Source organism: Moschus berezovskii, chromosome 7 (assembly GCF_049115385.1).
Source record: "Moschus berezovskii isolate FMDL1 chromosome 7, NW_MosBer_1.0, whole genome shotgun sequence".
Classification (NCBI taxonomy): domain Eukaryota; kingdom Metazoa; phylum Chordata; class Mammalia; order Artiodactyla; family Moschidae; genus Moschus; species Moschus berezovskii.
The window spans coordinates 49,466,866-49,485,973 of NC_142466.1; the positions used below are offsets into that span (position 1 = coordinate 49,466,866).

At 41.3% G+C, this 19,108-nt stretch overlaps 1 protein-coding gene across 6 annotated transcripts in view; it reads right to left on the minus strand.

Annotated features, from left to right (window-relative positions):
- The window catches only part of SMARCA2 (SWI/SNF related BAF chromatin remodeling complex subunit ATPase 2), a 179,393-nt gene that overhangs the window by 28,781 nt on the left and 131,504 nt on the right, over positions 1–19,108 (minus strand). For 5 of the 6 annotated variants that reach the window (XM_055428322.2, XM_055428324.2, XM_055428323.2 and 2 more), the window contains exon 28: positions 1,426–1,643. In XM_055428322.2, coding sequence (XP_055284297.1) covers positions 1,426–1,643 — 218 coding nt within the window. Of the gene's footprint in view, positions 1–1,425; positions 1,644–3,396; positions 3,493–4,714; positions 4,832–19,108 lie in introns of those variants that run through there. The other variant, XM_088837915.1, reaches the window with a different exon arrangement.

A 19,108-nucleotide genomic window follows, 5' to 3' on the forward strand; every position in this document is an offset into this window, starting at 1 on the left:
TGTAAGTGTCCAAACTGACTTCCTGGAAACTATTTCTGCCTCCAGCCAACCTAACAGTATAGCCAAGAAGGAAAAGAGACTTGACAGAGAGAACGACTGATGCTTGGTTTACGAGTTTGCAAAGAATGATCTCGTGGCCAAACTTCCTTTCCTAGATTACTGTCACTACCCCGTGTCAATGAACATCTTATCCAGACGTGATGTAATGGGGCCGCCCTTTGTGGCCACTTTAGAATTCTCAAAGGAAATGACTTTGAAAAAAAAAAAAGGAAAATAGTGTAAGCAGGAGGGAACCTGAGACACCTGGGAGGTAAAGCGGACGGAGAAATTCAGACTCTTCACATACATTTGCTCCTATTCCCCTCTCTCCATTTTCTGAGAAGTCTTTATATTTTCTGTAAGGAGCTATTAATAAAACCCCATGGTTGAAAATTTCTTGCTTGTTCTACTTAATCTTTATGATGAGGTTTTCTTCCTCTTACAAAATCATGTGCTAAAGTTACAGTGAAGGACTAACAGCACAACTTAAGTTATTGGTGGTAAACAATTCCAGGTACACAGAGCAACAGAGTTAAAGTCAAAGGTTTCCGGTAACTAAAAATCGATTCATGCCACTATGAAACCTAGAGACATAAAATGTGTTTTTTCTCATCAGTTTTTTCAACTGAAATGAGATGTGATCTTCCTATTAAAACTGCATCACATGATTACTGAATAGACACCAAATCAACTAACCAAAATGTAGCCTAATTTATCAACTACATACAGCTGCCTGACACCCCAAAACATCTTTACTTTGGTTTTCAAATAATTGTTTACTGTTTAAAAATGGCCTGGAGATAGTGTCTGGTACAGATTTCTCAAAGTTCACATTCAAAAGGTCCATGAAAAAGAGATCAAGTTGCTGGAGAACCATCCTCTTTAAGTAGGGTTATTAGGAAGAAGGAGATGGCTTGAACAAGCGCTCAGAAATTTAAGTGTCTTGGAAGGAAAGAAGAAACAGTATTTTGATGGAAGCATTGGTTTGGTTTAAAACAAAGTCTTAACGTGAATTTACCTTAAATATGCTAAGACTTTTCCTCCCCTCTAACAACTCAAGCCAAAGGTATAATTTCACTCTCTTTCCAATCCTTCCATATAAATGATGGTATTTTGGAAATCCTTTTGGGTTTTGTTTTTTTAATTTTGTCATCTAAACTATTTCCAAATATCTTACATAATACCTGGTAAAATACCATACAAAATATCAAGTGTAGCCTCTCTAAACTGCATCCAAGTTTACTGATACCTCTGGAGCAAAAAGCATAAAACAGGAGGTAGAAAGGGCCTTAGAACCCAGTGTACACCCTAGCAGATCGTGCTCTGCAGGCGGCAGCCCCTGTGGTCTTGGTGAAGACGACGGAGGTGAGGGACTGAGGGGCTCACCTGTCTTTGTAGTTGATCACAGTGTCGATGATGGCGTTCATCTGCTTCGTCAGTTTAGGGGGATTTGGTGACAGCTTCTCGGCTGGAGGGCGACCTCTCCTCTTCTTGGCCTTCTCCACATCTTCTTTTGCAGGATCTTTATCCACGTTTCTTCGTCGTTTTCGCTTCTTAAGCCGGACTTCCTCTTCCATTTCTTCCAAATTGCCGTCCTCAATGGCCTGTTAATTGGAAATGAAGGAGAAAAATTCAAGACGAGAGAATACTAAAAAGATGAAAACAATTAGATTAGAATAAAATGAAACAAACAAAGTAGAAATCAACAGTAATCAGTGAAGTAAGAAGAAAAGTAGAAAACCACCATATTGGATAAATGTATCTTTCATTAAGCCAAGCCTTATTTCCTGATTAAAATATGTGAAGGCCCGAAACACTAATAGCAAAGAATGTGACAAATATGAAGAGATTTATACATTTAAGTGTTTGAAGATAACTAAAACCAAATGACATTTCAGCTCGATGTAGGAAAAAGACCTTTATTGTCTTATTTCTGTAGAGAGTCAAAGGTAAACCGAAACAAGGGGTGAGTGAGGAAAAAATTTCCCTAAGATTGCATCCTTACATTCATATAAGCTGTGACCTTCTCTTCTTTGAGGTTTTACATCAATTTATTCATGATTCACAACATAAGTCAAAATTCCATCCAGATTTTCTTCTAACATAGCAATTAGTAAACAAGGAAACGGGAAGTACAAAGCCACATTCCTGGGTAAACGCACTTAAATCATCCGATAAAGAACACACACATTCACAAACAAAAAACACTTTTTTCCAATTACCTGCAAACGCTTGCTTTAAACCAGAGCCAGCAGCACTAATGCAGAGAGATAATAAAATAGCTATAAAAACAACCAGGTATAAGAAGAAACCTGTTCATAAAGGGCTAAAAGATCCATGTGACAGACCCAGAAGTTTAAACTTTTTTTTCCCCTCCTGGTTAATCTCAAAACTTAAGGAAAATAAAGGGAAAGGAAAAACTGCAAAGAAAAAAACAGCAATAGATAAGAGAAAATTTGACCATGGAAAAGAAAATTTTTAAAAAGACCTTTAAATTGCATATCAAGATTGGTTTCTCACACAAAATAACTGATGTTGTTATTTGTTCCTCCTGCCTCTCAATATTGCCTCCAGTATGCAAATGCTAATCAATCCTTTCTCGTAGCTGAAAAGAGCTCTAATCATAAGGCAATTACCTTCATTTCTCCACAGCACCAAACATGGCTAATATTTATGATCATGTGAGTATAACAATCAATATAAAGAGTGATTACAGCTCAGACATAATTTCTTTCACTTATGTACAATGCCTTCTGAAAAAGAAAGGTTTTGTGAAGAAAACCTGGTGCAGAACACAAAACAACCTGGCATGTTAAAAATGCCAGTGGGATTTAAAAAAGAAAAAAAATAGGCTTTCTATGCATCTTCCAATGTGCAAACCCAGAGAAGCAACATGCACACAGACAGAATCCTAAAGGGACAGCCTGAGCCCAGGCCTTAATAATCAAAAGACAATTTCCATCACGATCCTACAGTGTTCAGATAACCACTATGAAGGAGGCAAGGTCTGATGAGTTATGAGGAAAAAGAAAAAAGAAGGAAGAAAAAAAAAAGCTCCACGTTATTTCATTAATATTCATTTGACTAAAAGCAGGACACCCACTATACAGCTAAACACACTGCAGCTAAAGCGAAGATTAAGAAAAGGAAATTTGTCCCGCAAATCTTGGAGGCTGAACATGCTAATAATAAATACAGCATGCAAGGCTGTCAACAGTTAATGGTATTGCTCTCCTCAAGCACCCAGTTACACACAGAAATACGGAGAACACCGGCTTTTGATGTGTTACACACCTACACATGCCTGGGATGTAGTTCTACTGAATCTTCAAGACGGCAACGAAAAAGGATATTTACCTTACCACTATCAGCAGGCCGGCTATCGGAAATCACAGTTAGTGGGGATAAAATTAACAAGCCAGCAAAGCAGCGAGCTGCTAGTCTCTTCATCAGCTGATCAGGAAAAAAAAGAGAGCTGGGGAAAGGCTATGTTTTCATATACAAGTAATTTTATTTTACTGAAAATTTAATACTGAAAGGATTGTGGAGACTCAAATCTGCTGTTTCATTCTACCTACTACAAGGCCCGAAGCCTTCCTCCTTCAGCCTGTTTTAATATTGACAACTACTTATCATATTTTTCCCCCCCCTGATTATTCCAGGCAGCAGAATTAGAGATTTTTAGCTCAGGTGGTTTCTCATTCTTACTCACATTTGAACAATTAAGCCAATAAGAAAACAAATTAATATTCAAATTTATATAAAAAAATAAAAACCAGGTATGCTTTTTTTTGTATTTTAAAGCTTATTTTAGTGCTTTAAGAAAATAGGCTGCATGGTTTTGGAGCAGTCTAAGATGATTTTTTTTTTTTTGATAAAAGAATTCTTTCATTAAATGCATGTAAGTAAAAGCAATGTGCATGTTCTCAAGTTCAAGTATTTTAATACAATATATTATTCTCTTTAAAGAAAATCCCAAACATCTGTGACACTTCACTTTCAGTTTCATGCTGTAAAATTTTTCATTGTTTTTCTTTTCTGGGGGATAAATGGAGAGGGGGGAAGTTGTGAAAAGGATATTTCTACTCTTACCCCTCCCATAATTTTGCAAGAATGGAACAAAGCATAAGCTTGTGATATTTGGACTTCTCAATCTCTAAATCTGGGAGTAGCTAAGAAGCGAAAACAAATTAAACTGCAAAAAGAACCAGTGAGACCATTTTTATTACAATTGCTAATACGTGCAGATTCTTATTAAATTTAGGGTTTGGAATCACAAGGAAACACACAAAGTACTGACCATTATTCCCCTTAAATTAAGGTTTTATGCAGGAATGCAGAGAACTACAAAACATTTTCCCTCCTCCCCAAAGACCCCAAACACATCCATATGCAGTGCTTTATGTTCAGGGATTTCTAAGGGTCTTTTTCTAATGGAAATCAATTCACTAAATATTTCCCAGTGCTTCTCGCACTTAAGAGAGTGGAGTAAGATTACTCCTGCCTGAAAGTAAAATTATTCATGGAAAATTTAAAACTGTTCTCCTCTTTAAAAAAATAATTATTTATTCAACTGGCTTCACTGACACTACTCAGGGCTAGGGGCTAGTGACACACACACAAAACTTGCTACACAATGCTCAAGTACTACCCCACAAAGAATTCCCTTCCAAACCTTTTACCAGCACAATATTGAAATAAATCACAGAAGCAAACCCCCAGTTTCCGACTGGTGACGTGTTGCGCAAGAGTGCGAGCCCTAATTCAACATACAGACGGCTCCCATGCTGAACTGCCTCTAGATTTAATGAAGTGAATAGGAAGGAAGTCGGGGAAAAAAAGTGTACAAATAAGAAATTAACGCTTTCCTTCCCTACCCAAACCGCGAGATACAACTACAGCGAAGTTTGCTGAGGCACTTCCTCCCTTAAAGGCACACGGCACCCATTTGGCTCTCGAAGTCGCTAAGAAAGAAGAAAACCCTTCTGGTGATAAAAATCCCCAGCCAAGTTAAAATAGTTAAGCATATTTCAGCCTGCGTTTCTTTTCCTGAATGAAGCTGGGAATTACTCCTTCCTCCACTGGATGGCAACCTTCTTCCCCCCACCCCCTTTTTTCTCTTTCTCTTTCAATTTAAAAAAAATTTTTTTTAAAGAATACATGATCATGACACAGGATATTCAAGGATAAGACACAGAGTGGCTCTTTCCTCAATTAGTAAAGAAAGCAGGGTGTGTGTGTGTGTGTGTGTGTGTGTGTAGGTTCTGATCATAAAATGCAGGAGACAGTCGGGGTGCGTGTGTGTGTGTTTGCACCATGTGTGTGCGTAGGTTCTGATCGTAAAATGCAGGAGATGGTCCGTGGAGACGGTCAGTAGTACAAGATTAGCTGTTTTAAAGGAAACAGTTTGCAGCTTACAGAGCACATGGCAGACCCGAGAACTAGCCACACGTGCGTCCAGCCATGCCCCCCTCTGTCATCCCGACACACACTATGGCTTAGTGAAAGATGAACAGTCCAGAAAGTGCGCATTATCCTGACTCTTCTCAACCTCAGGGTACAGCGAGACGCTGTTACATGTTACTCCACGATACCAGGCAGCGGCAGAAGGGATCCATGACTATGAATAGGGAAACAGGGACAAGCAAACAAAAGCCACAAGCCAACTCTGGGCGCATTGTTTCCCTGTGGCTGTCTTTTCCACTCAGCATCTCCAAACACACCAAGCTGTGTGGCACAGCCCTTACAGTGGAACAGACCATCATAAGAAAAACTGAATGGAGCAATTCGAAAGCAATTCTAGACAAGGCATGGATGATCTTTTTGGAGATGAAATAGGAAATTCCATATTCTAAATTCAAATATCTGCCCCCTGACAGGGTCTCTCTTTGTGTGTTTCTTCTCTTTACCCCCTGTTTCTCTGGGGGTCCTTCTCCCTTAGGACTCTAACTGGATTCCAGAAGGCCCTCGGATGCTGCTGGAGGTAGGGGTGAGGGTTACAGAACTGAGGGCTAAGCAGTAAAGACAGAGGATTGGTGCCAATTACAAGTCAATTCCAGTGCTTCCTGTGGACCACTAAACTTCATTCCAATATTCAGGGAGACTAAACCTCCCTCAAGCCCTGCTAAGACCCGGAAGCAAATAATACAGGTAATGATCCCCCAGACAACCAGGGGAATAGGAGCAGCGACTACAACCAAAAAGTGGCATTTTAAAGAAAATTCAAGATTTCATGTATAAGAAACATTTTTATAATAGGAATATTTACCAACAAGTAAAATTGAAATGGACCTCTTGCTCAAAATGCCACAATCATTTCAGTCACCCGGTTTCATAAAGACTATAGCAATTTTGGATACAGAATTTCAGATCCATGGCAGAAACTGGACAATTGTTTTTGATTATCATATGAAAATTAATAAAGGGAAACCTCATGAAAATGGAGTCAGGAGACCAAAAGGGGGCGCTCTCACAAAGCACCACTGCATGTCAATCACAGGAAGAATTGTCAGATTCAGACCCTGAGAAGAATCGTCAACAGGACAGATTCACCAGTTACAGGACCCGACTGTAACAGGTATTTGGTTGACCCTTGAACAACACAGGTTTGAACCATGTGAGTCCACTTACACACCGATTTTTATCAATAGTAAGTACTACGGCACTGCATGATTTGCAGTTGGTTTAATCATAAGTTGGGTGCAGAGGACCTGCTGTGTGAGGGGCCCACTCTAAGTTACACATAGATCTCTGACTGCAGAGAGGGTCGGCACTCCTAACCCCCGCATTGCCCAGGGTCCACAGTACACTGTATCTCCTATAAGACATCTACTACCCCAGCAATCCAGCCGGTGAGAAACCATTATCACTCCAAACTCTTCCTTTTCTCCAAACAACCCTCCGCAACTTCTTCCTATTGTCCATTAAAGAACACTCCTCTCCTTTGTATGTTGGACTTGTCTATGATTTTTGTTACAGCATGGTTGTCCTGAAACACGACTCTATGCTATTTCTGAACAAGCTCATTTTTGCTGACAAAATAACTTTTATTTTTGAGGTCAACAATCACCAACCCTCCCACCCCAAGCCATCTGTTAAGTCAATATGCATAAAATCAAATTTCCAGAGGTAAAATAACCAAGACACAAAAAGACAAATATTGTACAATTCCATGTACATGAAAAAGGAGAGCAGTGGTCCTCAGGGGTCAAACAGATAGGGGTGTGAGAACTGACTGATTAATGAGTACAGAATTTCAGTTTGAGATGATGAAAAAATTTCTGGAGCAGAGAACAGTGGTAGGCGCACAATAATGTACTGAAGTATGCACTTAAGAGTGGTTAAAATTATACATTTTACATTATGTGTTTTTTATCCCAATTAAAAAAAGTCCCTGTAAAAGAAAACAAATTCAATATTAAGGAAAAATCCCCAACGACTGCAGGCTCACACGCGTTCCTTACACCTCAACACAAAATGCTGTGAAATCTTGCGAGCTTTCCTTCTAAACTCAAACTTTACAATATTTCAACAAGAAGCACGTTTGGTCTTGTCCTGGCCGATGACTAGAAGCCTTTTCAGAAATCCTCAATTATTCACTCCTTCAGTGTTATTAAAGAAACATCCATGATGTAAGGAAATTCCTGTACACAAGACATACCTGTTCACAAACTTTGTGTCATTGTTACCAAATGCCTCAAACACTCTAGAAATGAAACAAGTTAATCTGAGGGCTAAGAATTTTAGCATAGTTTTAAAACAATTTTTTTCCCTCTGGGGTTCAATTTACTGATGACAATTTCATAGACCCCCATTTCTTAATTCACTCATGTGTGAGGCAAATCAGAGGTCAGCTGAGTTCCCTGCTCTCTCTAAGTCGGGAAATGAGATGGACAATGTTGGCCACTCAGGGAAAGCAGATGGAGCCTCAGTTTAACTGAATCTCTGGTACTGAGTACTTTTCAATTTCTTGTTTGACAACTTTAGGTGACATTTGCAACAATGATCCAAGGCTCTTTCTTTCCTATCTGATGGCATAAAGAAGCCACAGAAGGACACCTGGAGGAGGAGGGGGGAAAGGGGAGCCACCCTTTATACAGTGAGACAAAGTAAATTAGTACCTATTTCAGGTAAAAGAAACTTGAGATTAAAAGAGGAAAAAAATATATGGATTATTAAAATTATACGCATGGGATTCTCCAGGCAAGAATACTGGAGTGGGTAGCCATTCCCTTCTCCAGGGGATCTTCCCAACCCAGGGATCAAACCCATATCTCCTTCATTGCGCTCAGATTCTTTACTGTCCGAGCCACCTGGGAAACCCCATAAAAGTTATTTAAGCTTCAAGATCAACTATGTACCTTTGTGGTAGTATTAAACATAATGCTCTGTTCAGAGAATGACTGCGATGAAGGGGAGGGTGGTCCCCCAAACTTCTGGCCCCGTCAACCCTTCCACATTAAAAACATCGTGCATTAACACCTTTGTTAGGCACGTGTTACACTTCAGCTCCCTTGGTGGAATCAACCACAGAGCCCAAGAGAGAACTTGGGAGCCAGTGATAGAAGCTTAGAGCAACAGTGGAGAATTTAAGCAATACACATCAGCTCTCTTACCCCAAGACCATTCACCAGTCACTATCAACTCCTAACAGCCAAAATTCCACCTGCTTATTTCCATAGCAGAGCTCCTCCAGGGGCCTGGACTACCTCTGTACTTGGAGATTCTTGGGATATTAAAAAAAAAAAAGAGGACATGCAGAAAGAATTGTGGTATAATTTCAATGCTTACAAAGAATAATTTAATGCTTCTGAGACAGATAGGTAAAACCGAATGATTAGGGGTGTAACCTCATTGGGAGATGACAACAAATGGTGAAGTGCAGGTCCTGGGGTCAAATGATCAATGCTTTTCTGGGTTTTCCTGTGACAGGTTGTCCACGAAGCTTACAGGCCACCAGCACAAGACCAGTTCTCTGTCTGTAAACCCACCATGATTAAAGCATCAAATTCAAAGGAATTCAAATGGGGGCAAGGGTGAGAATAGGACACTTGTTCTGCTTAGGGCAGATGCAAAGAAGGCCACCAAGGGCCAAGTTCCAAGCGAGGAGACCACAAAAGTGAAGCAACAGGACAAATCAAGAGCACAGTAATTTGAGGCCATTTCTTAGAGGAAGGAAAGAGCATCAATTTCAATAAACTTGAAGACACACGGCATCATGAATCCTTCTACGGCTACTGCTGCCATCACCACGGGCAGCGGGAGTGGCAGTTCACGTGCTGTTCTCCGTGCTGCCAGGTACTTCATGCTTCAAACACATTTGCTCAGTTAATCCTCACAACAACCCCCTTAGGTCCTGTTATCCTCCTCATTTTATAGGTGAGGAAACTCAGGCGTGCAGAGATGGAGCATACCGTACACTCTGTATAAAACAGGTGAGCAACAAGGATACGCTGCATAGCACAGGGAACTACAGCCGTTACCTTGTAATAACTTTTAATGGACTACAGTCTGTAAAAATACTAAATCACTAATGCTGTGCACCCAAAATTACTGTAAGATTGTAAATCAACTATACTTCAATTAAAAAATTAAGTGAGTCACAGACTCACAGGGTGTAAACTCTGGAAGTTTGACTGCATAAGCCATACCCACATTGGGAAGTCATTCTACTTCACAGCACAAAGGATGTCTCAGAGCCACCAAAGTGAAACTGAAAGTTGCTCAGTCATGTCCGACTCTTTGCAACCCCATGGACTATACAGATCATGGAATTCTCCAGATACTGGAGTGGGTAGTTGTTCCCTTCTCCAGGGGCTCTTCCCAACCCAGGGATCGAATCAGGGTCTCCTGCATTGCAGGCAGATTCTTTACCAACTGAGCTAACAGGGAAATCCGAGCCACCAGGAAGAGGCTAAATTATGCTTAGGCTTAGGTGAATAATACAGTCAAGAACTCTGCACGGTACATCTTGGGAAGACTTCGGCAAAGACAGAAACACGCATGCACATGCATGCTTACATACATGGCACAGAGATGGACACACACATATACACAGTACTTGCTTTGCACGGAAGTGAGGGACCATAAAAATGACTATACAAGCTGAAACTGAACAAAGCCATTATGATAATCAATGGGAAAATTATGATCATTCCACGACACTGACAAATTTATGTCAAAGCATTAAAACTCATTATGGGTGATACATGTACAGGGGAATGAAAAACATAGTAAAATGAATATTTCAGTTCAGTTCAGTTCAGTCGCTCAGTCGTCTCTGACTCTTTGCGACCCCATGAATCACAGCACGCCAGGCCTCCCTGTCCATCACCAACTCCCGGAGTTCACTCAAACTCATGTCCATCGAGTCGGTGATGCCATCCAGCCATCTCATTCTCTGTCGTCCCCTTCTCCTCCTGCCACCAATCCCTCCCAGCATCAGAGTCTTTTCCAGTGAGTCAACTCTTTGCATGATGTGGCCAAAGTATTGGAATTTCAGCTTCAGCATCAATCCAAGGGATTCTGAAGAGTCTTCTCTAGCACCACAGTTCAAAAGCATCAATTCTTCGGCGATCAGCTTTCTTTACAGTCCAACTCTCACATCCATACATGACCACTGGAAAAACCATAGCCTTGACTAGACAGACCTTTGTTGGCAAAGTAATGTCTCTGCTTTTTAAGATGCTACCTAGGTTGGTCATAACTTTCCTTTCAAGGAGTAAGAGTCTTTTAATTTCATGGCTGCAATCATCATCTGCAGTGATTCTGGAGCCCAAAAAAATAAAGTCTGACACTGTTTCCACCATTTCCTCATCTATTTCCCATGAAGTGTTGGGACCAGATGCCATGATCTTAGTTTTCTGAATGTTGAGCTTTAAGCCAACTTTTTCACTCTCCTCTTTCACTTTCATCAAGAGGTTCTTTAGTTCCTCTCCACTTTCTGCCATAAGGGTGGCGTCATCTGCATATCTGATGTTATTGATATTTCTCCCAGCAATCTTGATTCCAGCTTGTGCTTCTTCCAGCCCAGCATTTCTCATGATGTACTCTGCATATAAATTAAACAAGCAGGGTGACAATATACCTTGACGTACTCCTTTTCCTATTTGGAACCAGTCTTAGTACACAAATTTAAAACATGAGAAATATGGCATTAAAACGGTACCAAAAAAAATGTATCAAGAACATTTGGATAGCACTTGCCTTCTTTTTATTTTCATCAAATAGCTTAGGACATAGACCAAGAGCCTTTTCTAAGCCTCGGCAAACTGCCAAGAATCAGCTTTCAACATTTTATCCTTCACCCTTTTATTGTTGTGAATTCTCTCCGTTCCTTTAATGCGTCTTTTTGTTTGTTCGTTGCTGTCACTTCCTCTGGGACGTCCTCGTCCTTTCTGTCATGACCATTTTCTTCATTACGTCGTTAAGTTTGCTTTACTAAGTTTCTCTGGCTGAATATCTAGAGTCCACTCCAAAGGCCCCTGTGTGAGCCTACATCTTTCTTCATTTAAGTTCCTGATAAGGTGGTCTTCCAAGAAAGATCTGTCTCATCAACAGTAATCACTTGTGATCATCACAACTTCCTGTCTTAACTAACCTTTGGGACCCTGGCTGCACCACCAAGCCCACTCAACGATAATCAACTCATGCCCAGTCCTGAAATGATGGAACCAGCCTTTACTAGCAGTAAAATGTTCTCCTCTGGTCTCCTTGTCATTATCATTTTCTTTCAATACAACAACTAAATTCAACACTTTGGCCTGAACACTAGGCATATCGATTGAATTTTTTTTTTAATAGTCTTCAATCCAAAGTAAACACTTAAATTCATGTTCCTGGTGCAGTTTAAAATACACTGAGGTGACTTTAGCTTGAGTTATATATTCACTGGGCCTTTTTTTTTTTTTCTTAAATACAATTTATTAGAAAAACTGAAATTTACAATGTGTTTATATCACTCACTGAGTACATGGCATTTAAAAACAACATCATTACAGAAAGATAACAAAAATACAAAGTCTTAAAACCTATGGGATATCTATGGTTTGTATTGTAGTTTCATGCAGGGCTCCAATCTTCACTTTGACATTTGTCCTTTTCAAATCTTCTAAATGCATCCAATGTCACTTCCTGCACTGTTATTTTTTGTCTCTTTGCTCCACTTTCATATTTGGTGGCTGACCTCCTCTCAGTATTTTTGTGGCATGTTGTCTGGGTTTACTCCTAGGCGACAAGGAGGTGCCACCACAACATGCTTTGGTGTCTGTAAATGGGCTGAACAGCATATGCTCAGTGACCAATCACCAACACACTTTGGAAGAAGTGATGTGATTGGTCACTGATCTTAATAAGATTCTCTTATTTATGCAGTGATTTGTGGACTGAAGAGTTCGCAGCAAAGATTATAATTTACACAGTTAGTACACCATGTTGTTATGGACTGAACTGTCAGAGGCAAAATTCTCATGTTGGAGTCCTAACCCAGAGTACTTTAGAACGTGACTATATTTGGAGATGGGTCCTTTAAAGAGGTGAATTATGGTAAAATGAGGTCCTTAGGGTAGGTGTTAATCCAATATGACTGGAGTCCTCCTAAGAGGAGAGGATTAGGACACAGACACAGGACACTGCCAATACCTGGATGTCAGACTTCTTGCCTCCAGAACAATGAGAAAACCAATTTTTGTTGTTTAAGACGCTCAGTATGTGCTATTTCATTTGGTGGCCCTGGCAAACTAACACATACGATAACTGGAATCTCTTATGTGAGGGACTGATTTTTTTTAACTCTATCATGATAATGAAAATTTGTAAGTAATGCAATGGGGCAGAGCAAAGACTGCTTGTATGTATATCAAACATTCCTTTGAGTAAGTGATGGCAGTCTTTATCGTTCATGCCTGGAGTGTAAGGGGAGCTGTTCTGCTCTCAGTTCATCCTGCCTGGATCTACGTTCCAAATCAGGCAACTTCTCCCTGCCCTGGTCTCACCTTGTGGGTCTGAGAATGGGCCCCTGTTCTCGGGATTGCCTGTCTTTAGGCGTGTGCAGGGCCTGGCCTGAGGGTCTCTGCATAAGCCCAAGTGAGACTGACTGGCTGGGGTAGTTCACTTCCCTTAGGAATTTGAACTACAAATGTGAAAGAGCATATCCACGCTGGTGTGAGAGTTGAAGCTGAATGAGGTCATGAGGTGGCACGTGCATTTGAGATGTTATTACTATAAACAATGAACAAACAGGAAACATGAGGAGCGAAGAGTTTACTGTGTAAAGGAGAAACCATAGCTGGTCCCAAGGAGACTGAAATTCCATAAACACAATGCATACAAGTATCTGGTTAGGCTACATAGATAGACCTGTATGAACACACATACATATACACAGGCATATACACACACACACACACATTAGAGTGTCAGGAGAGGAATATCTGGTTCCAGTGAAAGTTGAGAAGCCAACTGGGAAATGTACAATAATTTCAGATTTAGATTTACTCAAGTTGTATCTATATGGTACTCTGAAGTATACATAAGATTATTTGTCAAATTTGACTATCCTGCTTTATTTAATACTAAGTCAATAAAGCTAAAAATTCTAAACAGAATTTTGAGCCCCTATTAGCTAAGCAATATACATATGTTGCAAGTACAATTTGCAATGCAATAAATTTTACAATGAATCTCTAGTTTTAAAGCACAAGCAAACAAGACAGAGGGAACTATGACCAGGTTTTACTAGTAAACACACTTGGCACTTTTCTGGTCTTGCTTGGTTTCCATAGCTCTGTGGTGCCCTAAGCCAGGACTAGCAGTTTTGCTGGGAATGCCCAGCTGAAATGAACAGACAGAATCGGAGATCCCGTCAACCAAGACGGCGTCAGCAATTGGCACGGGGCAGACAAACATTGGGACAGGCTTTAATGGGCAGTGGCATTCTTTTATAGATGACGATCCCTAAAATGAATCCCAGAAACAGAGCATCTAGAGAAACTCTTACCAGGTGCACCCCTGAGGAAACCTGAAGGCAGCCAGCATATTCTCTTAATGGACCTCCACCTAAGACTCCGCCCACAGGACTGGCCTTCGGCTCTCTCCACCTCACTCCGTACCAACACTCAGCTGTGTCACCCAACATTTCAAGGCTAGTTATGTTTGTTATTGGAACTACATACAAATGGGCTTCCCAGGTGGCACTAGTGGTAAAGAACCTGCCTGCCAATGCAGGAGACTTAAGAGACCTGGGTTTTGATCCCTGGATTGGGGAAGATCCCCTGGAGGAGAGCATGGCAACCCACTCCAGCAGTCTTGCCTGGAGAATCCCATGGACAGAGGAGCCTGGCAGACTAGAGTCCATAGAGTAGAAAAGAGTCTAAAACAGCTGAAGCGACTTAGCACAAACACACAGTTGTGAAAAGAAATAGGGTTCTTACTTCTACAAAACAGTGAGCATAACCAAAGACTCCATAAAAGATGAGTTGCTTAAAAAACAAAATACTGTTGAAGTTGGCAAAGGCTGCTGCTGCTGCTAAGTCACTTCAGTCGTGTCTGACTCTGTGCGACCCTATAGACGCAGCCCACCAGGCTCCCCCATCCCTGGGATTCTCCAGGCAAGAACACTGGAGTGGGTTGCCATTTCCTTCTCCAATGCATGAAAGTGAAAAGTGAAAGTGAGGTCGCTCAGTCATGTCCGACTCTTCACGACCCCATGGACTGCAGCCTACCAGGCTCCTCCGTCCATGGGATTTTCCAGGCAAGAGTACTGGAGTGGGGTGCCATTGCCTTCTCTGTGGCAAAGGCTGCTGCTGCTGGGCAAAGGCTAGACTCCTATAATTTGGAAAGGACCTGCCTTCACTGTGCTTTGTTAGTGTCAGGATTCTCCCTCATGGGTGGGTTAGTTAATTAGACAGAGGAATCCTTTCACGATGTATATATCTATCAAATAATCACAATGTATACTTTATATCTTATAGTTTTGTCAATTATACTGCAATAAAGCTAAAGGTTTTTTTTTTCCCCCCAAAGATTCTTACTCTAAAAATAGCAATACTGGAAATCCTATGTGATATATAATGGGTGTTACTTAGGCAAGATAGACTACTGTATTCTAGCAAGCAGACTCAGAGGAAACCCAAGACTTCCCTCAAAACTGTGGCAAACAGATATATCTTATTTTTTTCCTTGAAGCTTTCGTATACATACAAGTGACATGTGTATCATTTTCTAACCTTAACTAATATTTTCATTGACAGACTGGCGACTGGACCTGATTATTTCAGTTAAGGTGGCTTCTGCTGTATTTTTCTTTTTGGAATCAGGGTCACAAAGAAAGGCCTATTAGCTTGCTTGTTCTTTTTTGTCATCCAGTCCTCTTCTTCCCCGCAATAAGATGTAATAGCTCCATTCTGAGTATTTCTGATGTTACTATGGGCCACACCCTATTGGTCAGATTTTACATACCCCTTTCATCACCGGATTGCCCTATTTGTATTCTTAAGTTTTCCTCAGTGAATCAATTCAAGTCTCTTGCCTGGAGAATTGGGATGCCCATGACCTGGTCATCCCTCTTCTGACCTGCCTGATCTCCTGGTACGGGAACCCAGTGAGAATCACAGGATCAAGCCTGGGACCTCCCCAGGCTTCTTCCCCACTTGGTGATTTCTCATGCTCCCCCCTAGAGCTTTCACAAATCCTTACAGCCATGATTGTCCCTGCTTTCCTCCAGCTGTGAAACTTTTTTTTCCTTACAGAGACCTCGCCTTATTTTTCTGTTTCCCTATAGAATCTAGCTTAGCATTGGGAGGGAAAAGTCAGGGAACAAAACGACACCTGAACATAAACTCAACTTCTAGACGGAGTTCCCTGTGAAAACTGCTCTTAGGTCATCTACCAGCTTCCCAAACACTATGACTGTATTCAAGTGCATTTGCTTTAGATATTTCTATGTTAATCAAGTACAAAGTCACCGACTCTGGTGTCAGACTCTTATCTTCCCTGCATTGCCGTCTAGTCTGCATGCCACTTCTCACCTCCCTGTTAGCACCAACTTCCAGAGTCATCAATACGGATGAATCTCCTTCCTGACCATATAAATTCCTTTAGCAACCAAAACACTGATAGTTTCCAAAACCTGCCCAAAGCCTCCTATATCCCATTTCTTTTCATCACCTGGACAGGGAGGCCTGGCGTGCTGTGATTCATGGGGTCGCAAGGAATCGGACACGACTGAGCGACTGAACTGAACTGAAACCTGTTTTGTTTCCTTTCTCTTCCATTGCTCCTTACTTAAAATCTTTCCACCCTTTAAGGCTCCAGTTTTGGAACTTCCTACCTTTTTTCGCCACATTTTCCTTCCCGTGACTACAGATTCTCCCAGTTTTTCTTAGGCCTGCTTCCTTTTTGTTCTGACTGTAACTGTGCAGTCAGTGTAACTGTGTAGTCAGTGGCCCCTTCTGAGTACACAGCAGGCATCACTAATACGTCTGATGTCCTCATCAGCCGCAGGTGAGACGTCTCTTAGCGAGCCTAGGAGGACTTGCCTCTGCGGCACTTCCAAAGTGCTTTCTTGGAGGGGCTGCGAGACATACCCACGAAGGCTCCTATGTGGGGTGCCTTCTGCTGAGCAGCCTGGACACAGACTCACAAGCCTCCGTGTGTCGAGTGCTTTCTGAGCGGCCTCTAACTACTGATGGCTGGTACCTGTGACACGTCCAGTCCCCTATTTTGAATGTAGAATATTCTACAGAGATTCAAACTGGCCCTGGCTTCAGGTATGACCTCAATGCTCTCATTTTCAAAAATTCTCCCTCCAGCCTGGCCTTACCACTCAAGATTTCCAATATCCTACCCAAAAGTCCCAAATTACATCCTTTTCTTCTGACAGAGTGAATATTTCCCTTCCGAGTCCTTCTATTTCATTGAAGGGCAGCAGTGTCCCCCACTCCCATCCCCAATTATCCAGAAGAGAAACCTGTAAAATTATCAATTGTCCTTATCATAATCTATGTCCTGTCAGTCACCACGGTTTACCTCTAAAATAGTTCATCGACAGTTGTTTCCTTCCCTTTGGTCTGGTCTTCTCTTCACAGGGTCAAGTATAATGGCCTCCCTTAGGGGTTTCCCTGATCCTCTCTCTGGGGCCCTTTAAATTCATCCTTTATAATGAGAATGGTTATCTTTTCTCGATCTAAAAGGAGGGAAAGATCACCCGTTCTCAGATTTCAGAAGGGTTCAGACTCCCCATTCTTTCTACAGAGAGGATAAAGAATACAGCCCAAATTCTTTGGTCATGCAGAGCCTCATTTAAGTTTTCCTTCTCCACTCCCATCCCTATAAAAACTCTCTGCTCCCAACACACAGGGTAAGAGCAGCATGCGTCACATGTCCATGACTCATCATGCTTCCCTTAGACGGGCACCCTGCTTCTCCGGATCCCTCTTTCCTACCAAGTCATGCTTGCCTTTTAAGAAATGGCCAAACTACCATTTCATTCATTGTACTATACTTGACCTCTCTTCCCCCTATTCTTCCATAGTATATTACAGGTACTTTGATTCACTATTTATTTAAATCTTCTTGGTATGAGTTTCGGCTTTGTCTTAAAATACGTCGGACATGGAAGCAACCTAAATGCCCATTGATACAGAGGTGGATAAAGAAGCTGAGGTACATATATGCAATGGAATATTACTCAGCCAGAAAAAAAGGACAAAACAGTATCATTTGCAGAGATGTGGATGGACCCAGAGGATATCATACATAGTGAAGTTAATGTAGAAAGAGAAAAACAAGTATTGAATAATATCCCTTATATCATGGAATCTAGAAAAATGGTAGAGATAAACTTATTTGCAAAGCTGAAAGAGAGCCACAGATGTAGAGAACACACTTATAGTTACCCAGGAGTGCAGGGAGCGCTCGGGTGAATTGGGAGATTGGGACTGGCATACATACACTACACGTATAAAACGATAACTAATGAGAACTGACTGTATGGCACAGGGAACTCTACTCAGAGTCCTGTGGTGACCTACATTGGAAAGTGAAAGTTTCTCAGTCGTGTCTGACTCTTTGCGACCCCAGGGACTACGTAGTCCATGGAATTCTCCAGGTCAGATTACTGGAGTGGGTAGCCTTTCCCTTCTCCAGAGGATCTTCCCAACCCAGGGATAGAACCCAGGTCTCCCGCATTGCAGGCAGATTCTTTACCAACTGAGCTATCAGGGAAGCGCCATTTAGAAGGAAATTTAGAAAAGAGGGGTATATGTATACATATGACTGATTCACTTTGCTGTGACAGCAAGAAACTAACATAACATTGTAAAGCAACTATATTCTAATAAAAAATAACAAAAAGTCTAAACCTCCTATCAGTCTGAAATTGGTTTTGGAAGTTTTAAAAAAGTCATTTTAATAAAAATAGCCTTCCAAAGAATTTAGATTGATGCCTTGCTCAACCAGTGTGACCCCAAAATCTTACTGAAATAAAATTAATTCTTTATTGTTTACCCTCTGCTTTCTCAAAATGACAGGGTTTACTGAGGAAGTGCATTCTAAGGTCTGGCTTAAAAGATTACTGTTTAAGGAAAGGCTGCAGGATTATACAGTGAATTATACTAAGCCAGATAAATGGGGCAAAATGAAGATTTTTGGTTTTTGTTTGCCCTGTTCCAGCCCTCCTCTTAACTGCCTCTATTTTAATTGGTAATTATAAAATCTTTTGTCTCGATCCAGCTTTGGGAGTTAAATGGTTTAAATAAGATACTCAACCCCATTGGCAGAAAGGACCTTCTAAGTCCGACTAGTAATGAATCACCCCTACTTAGCTCAGAGGCAGAACCATGTGGATGACTCAAGTGAACTCAGGTAAGGAGGAGAAAGGGAGGGGCCTGGTCCACTAGAAACAAGGCAACGAGAAGGGTAGAGAAAGCACCCAGAGCCTGCTGCTGGGGAGGAAGTGAAAGTGTTAGTTGCTCAGTTATGTCCGACTTTTTTGAGACCCCATGGATTGTACCTCTGTCCATGGCATTCTCCAAGCCAGAATACTGGAGTAGGTAGCCATTCCCTTCTCCAG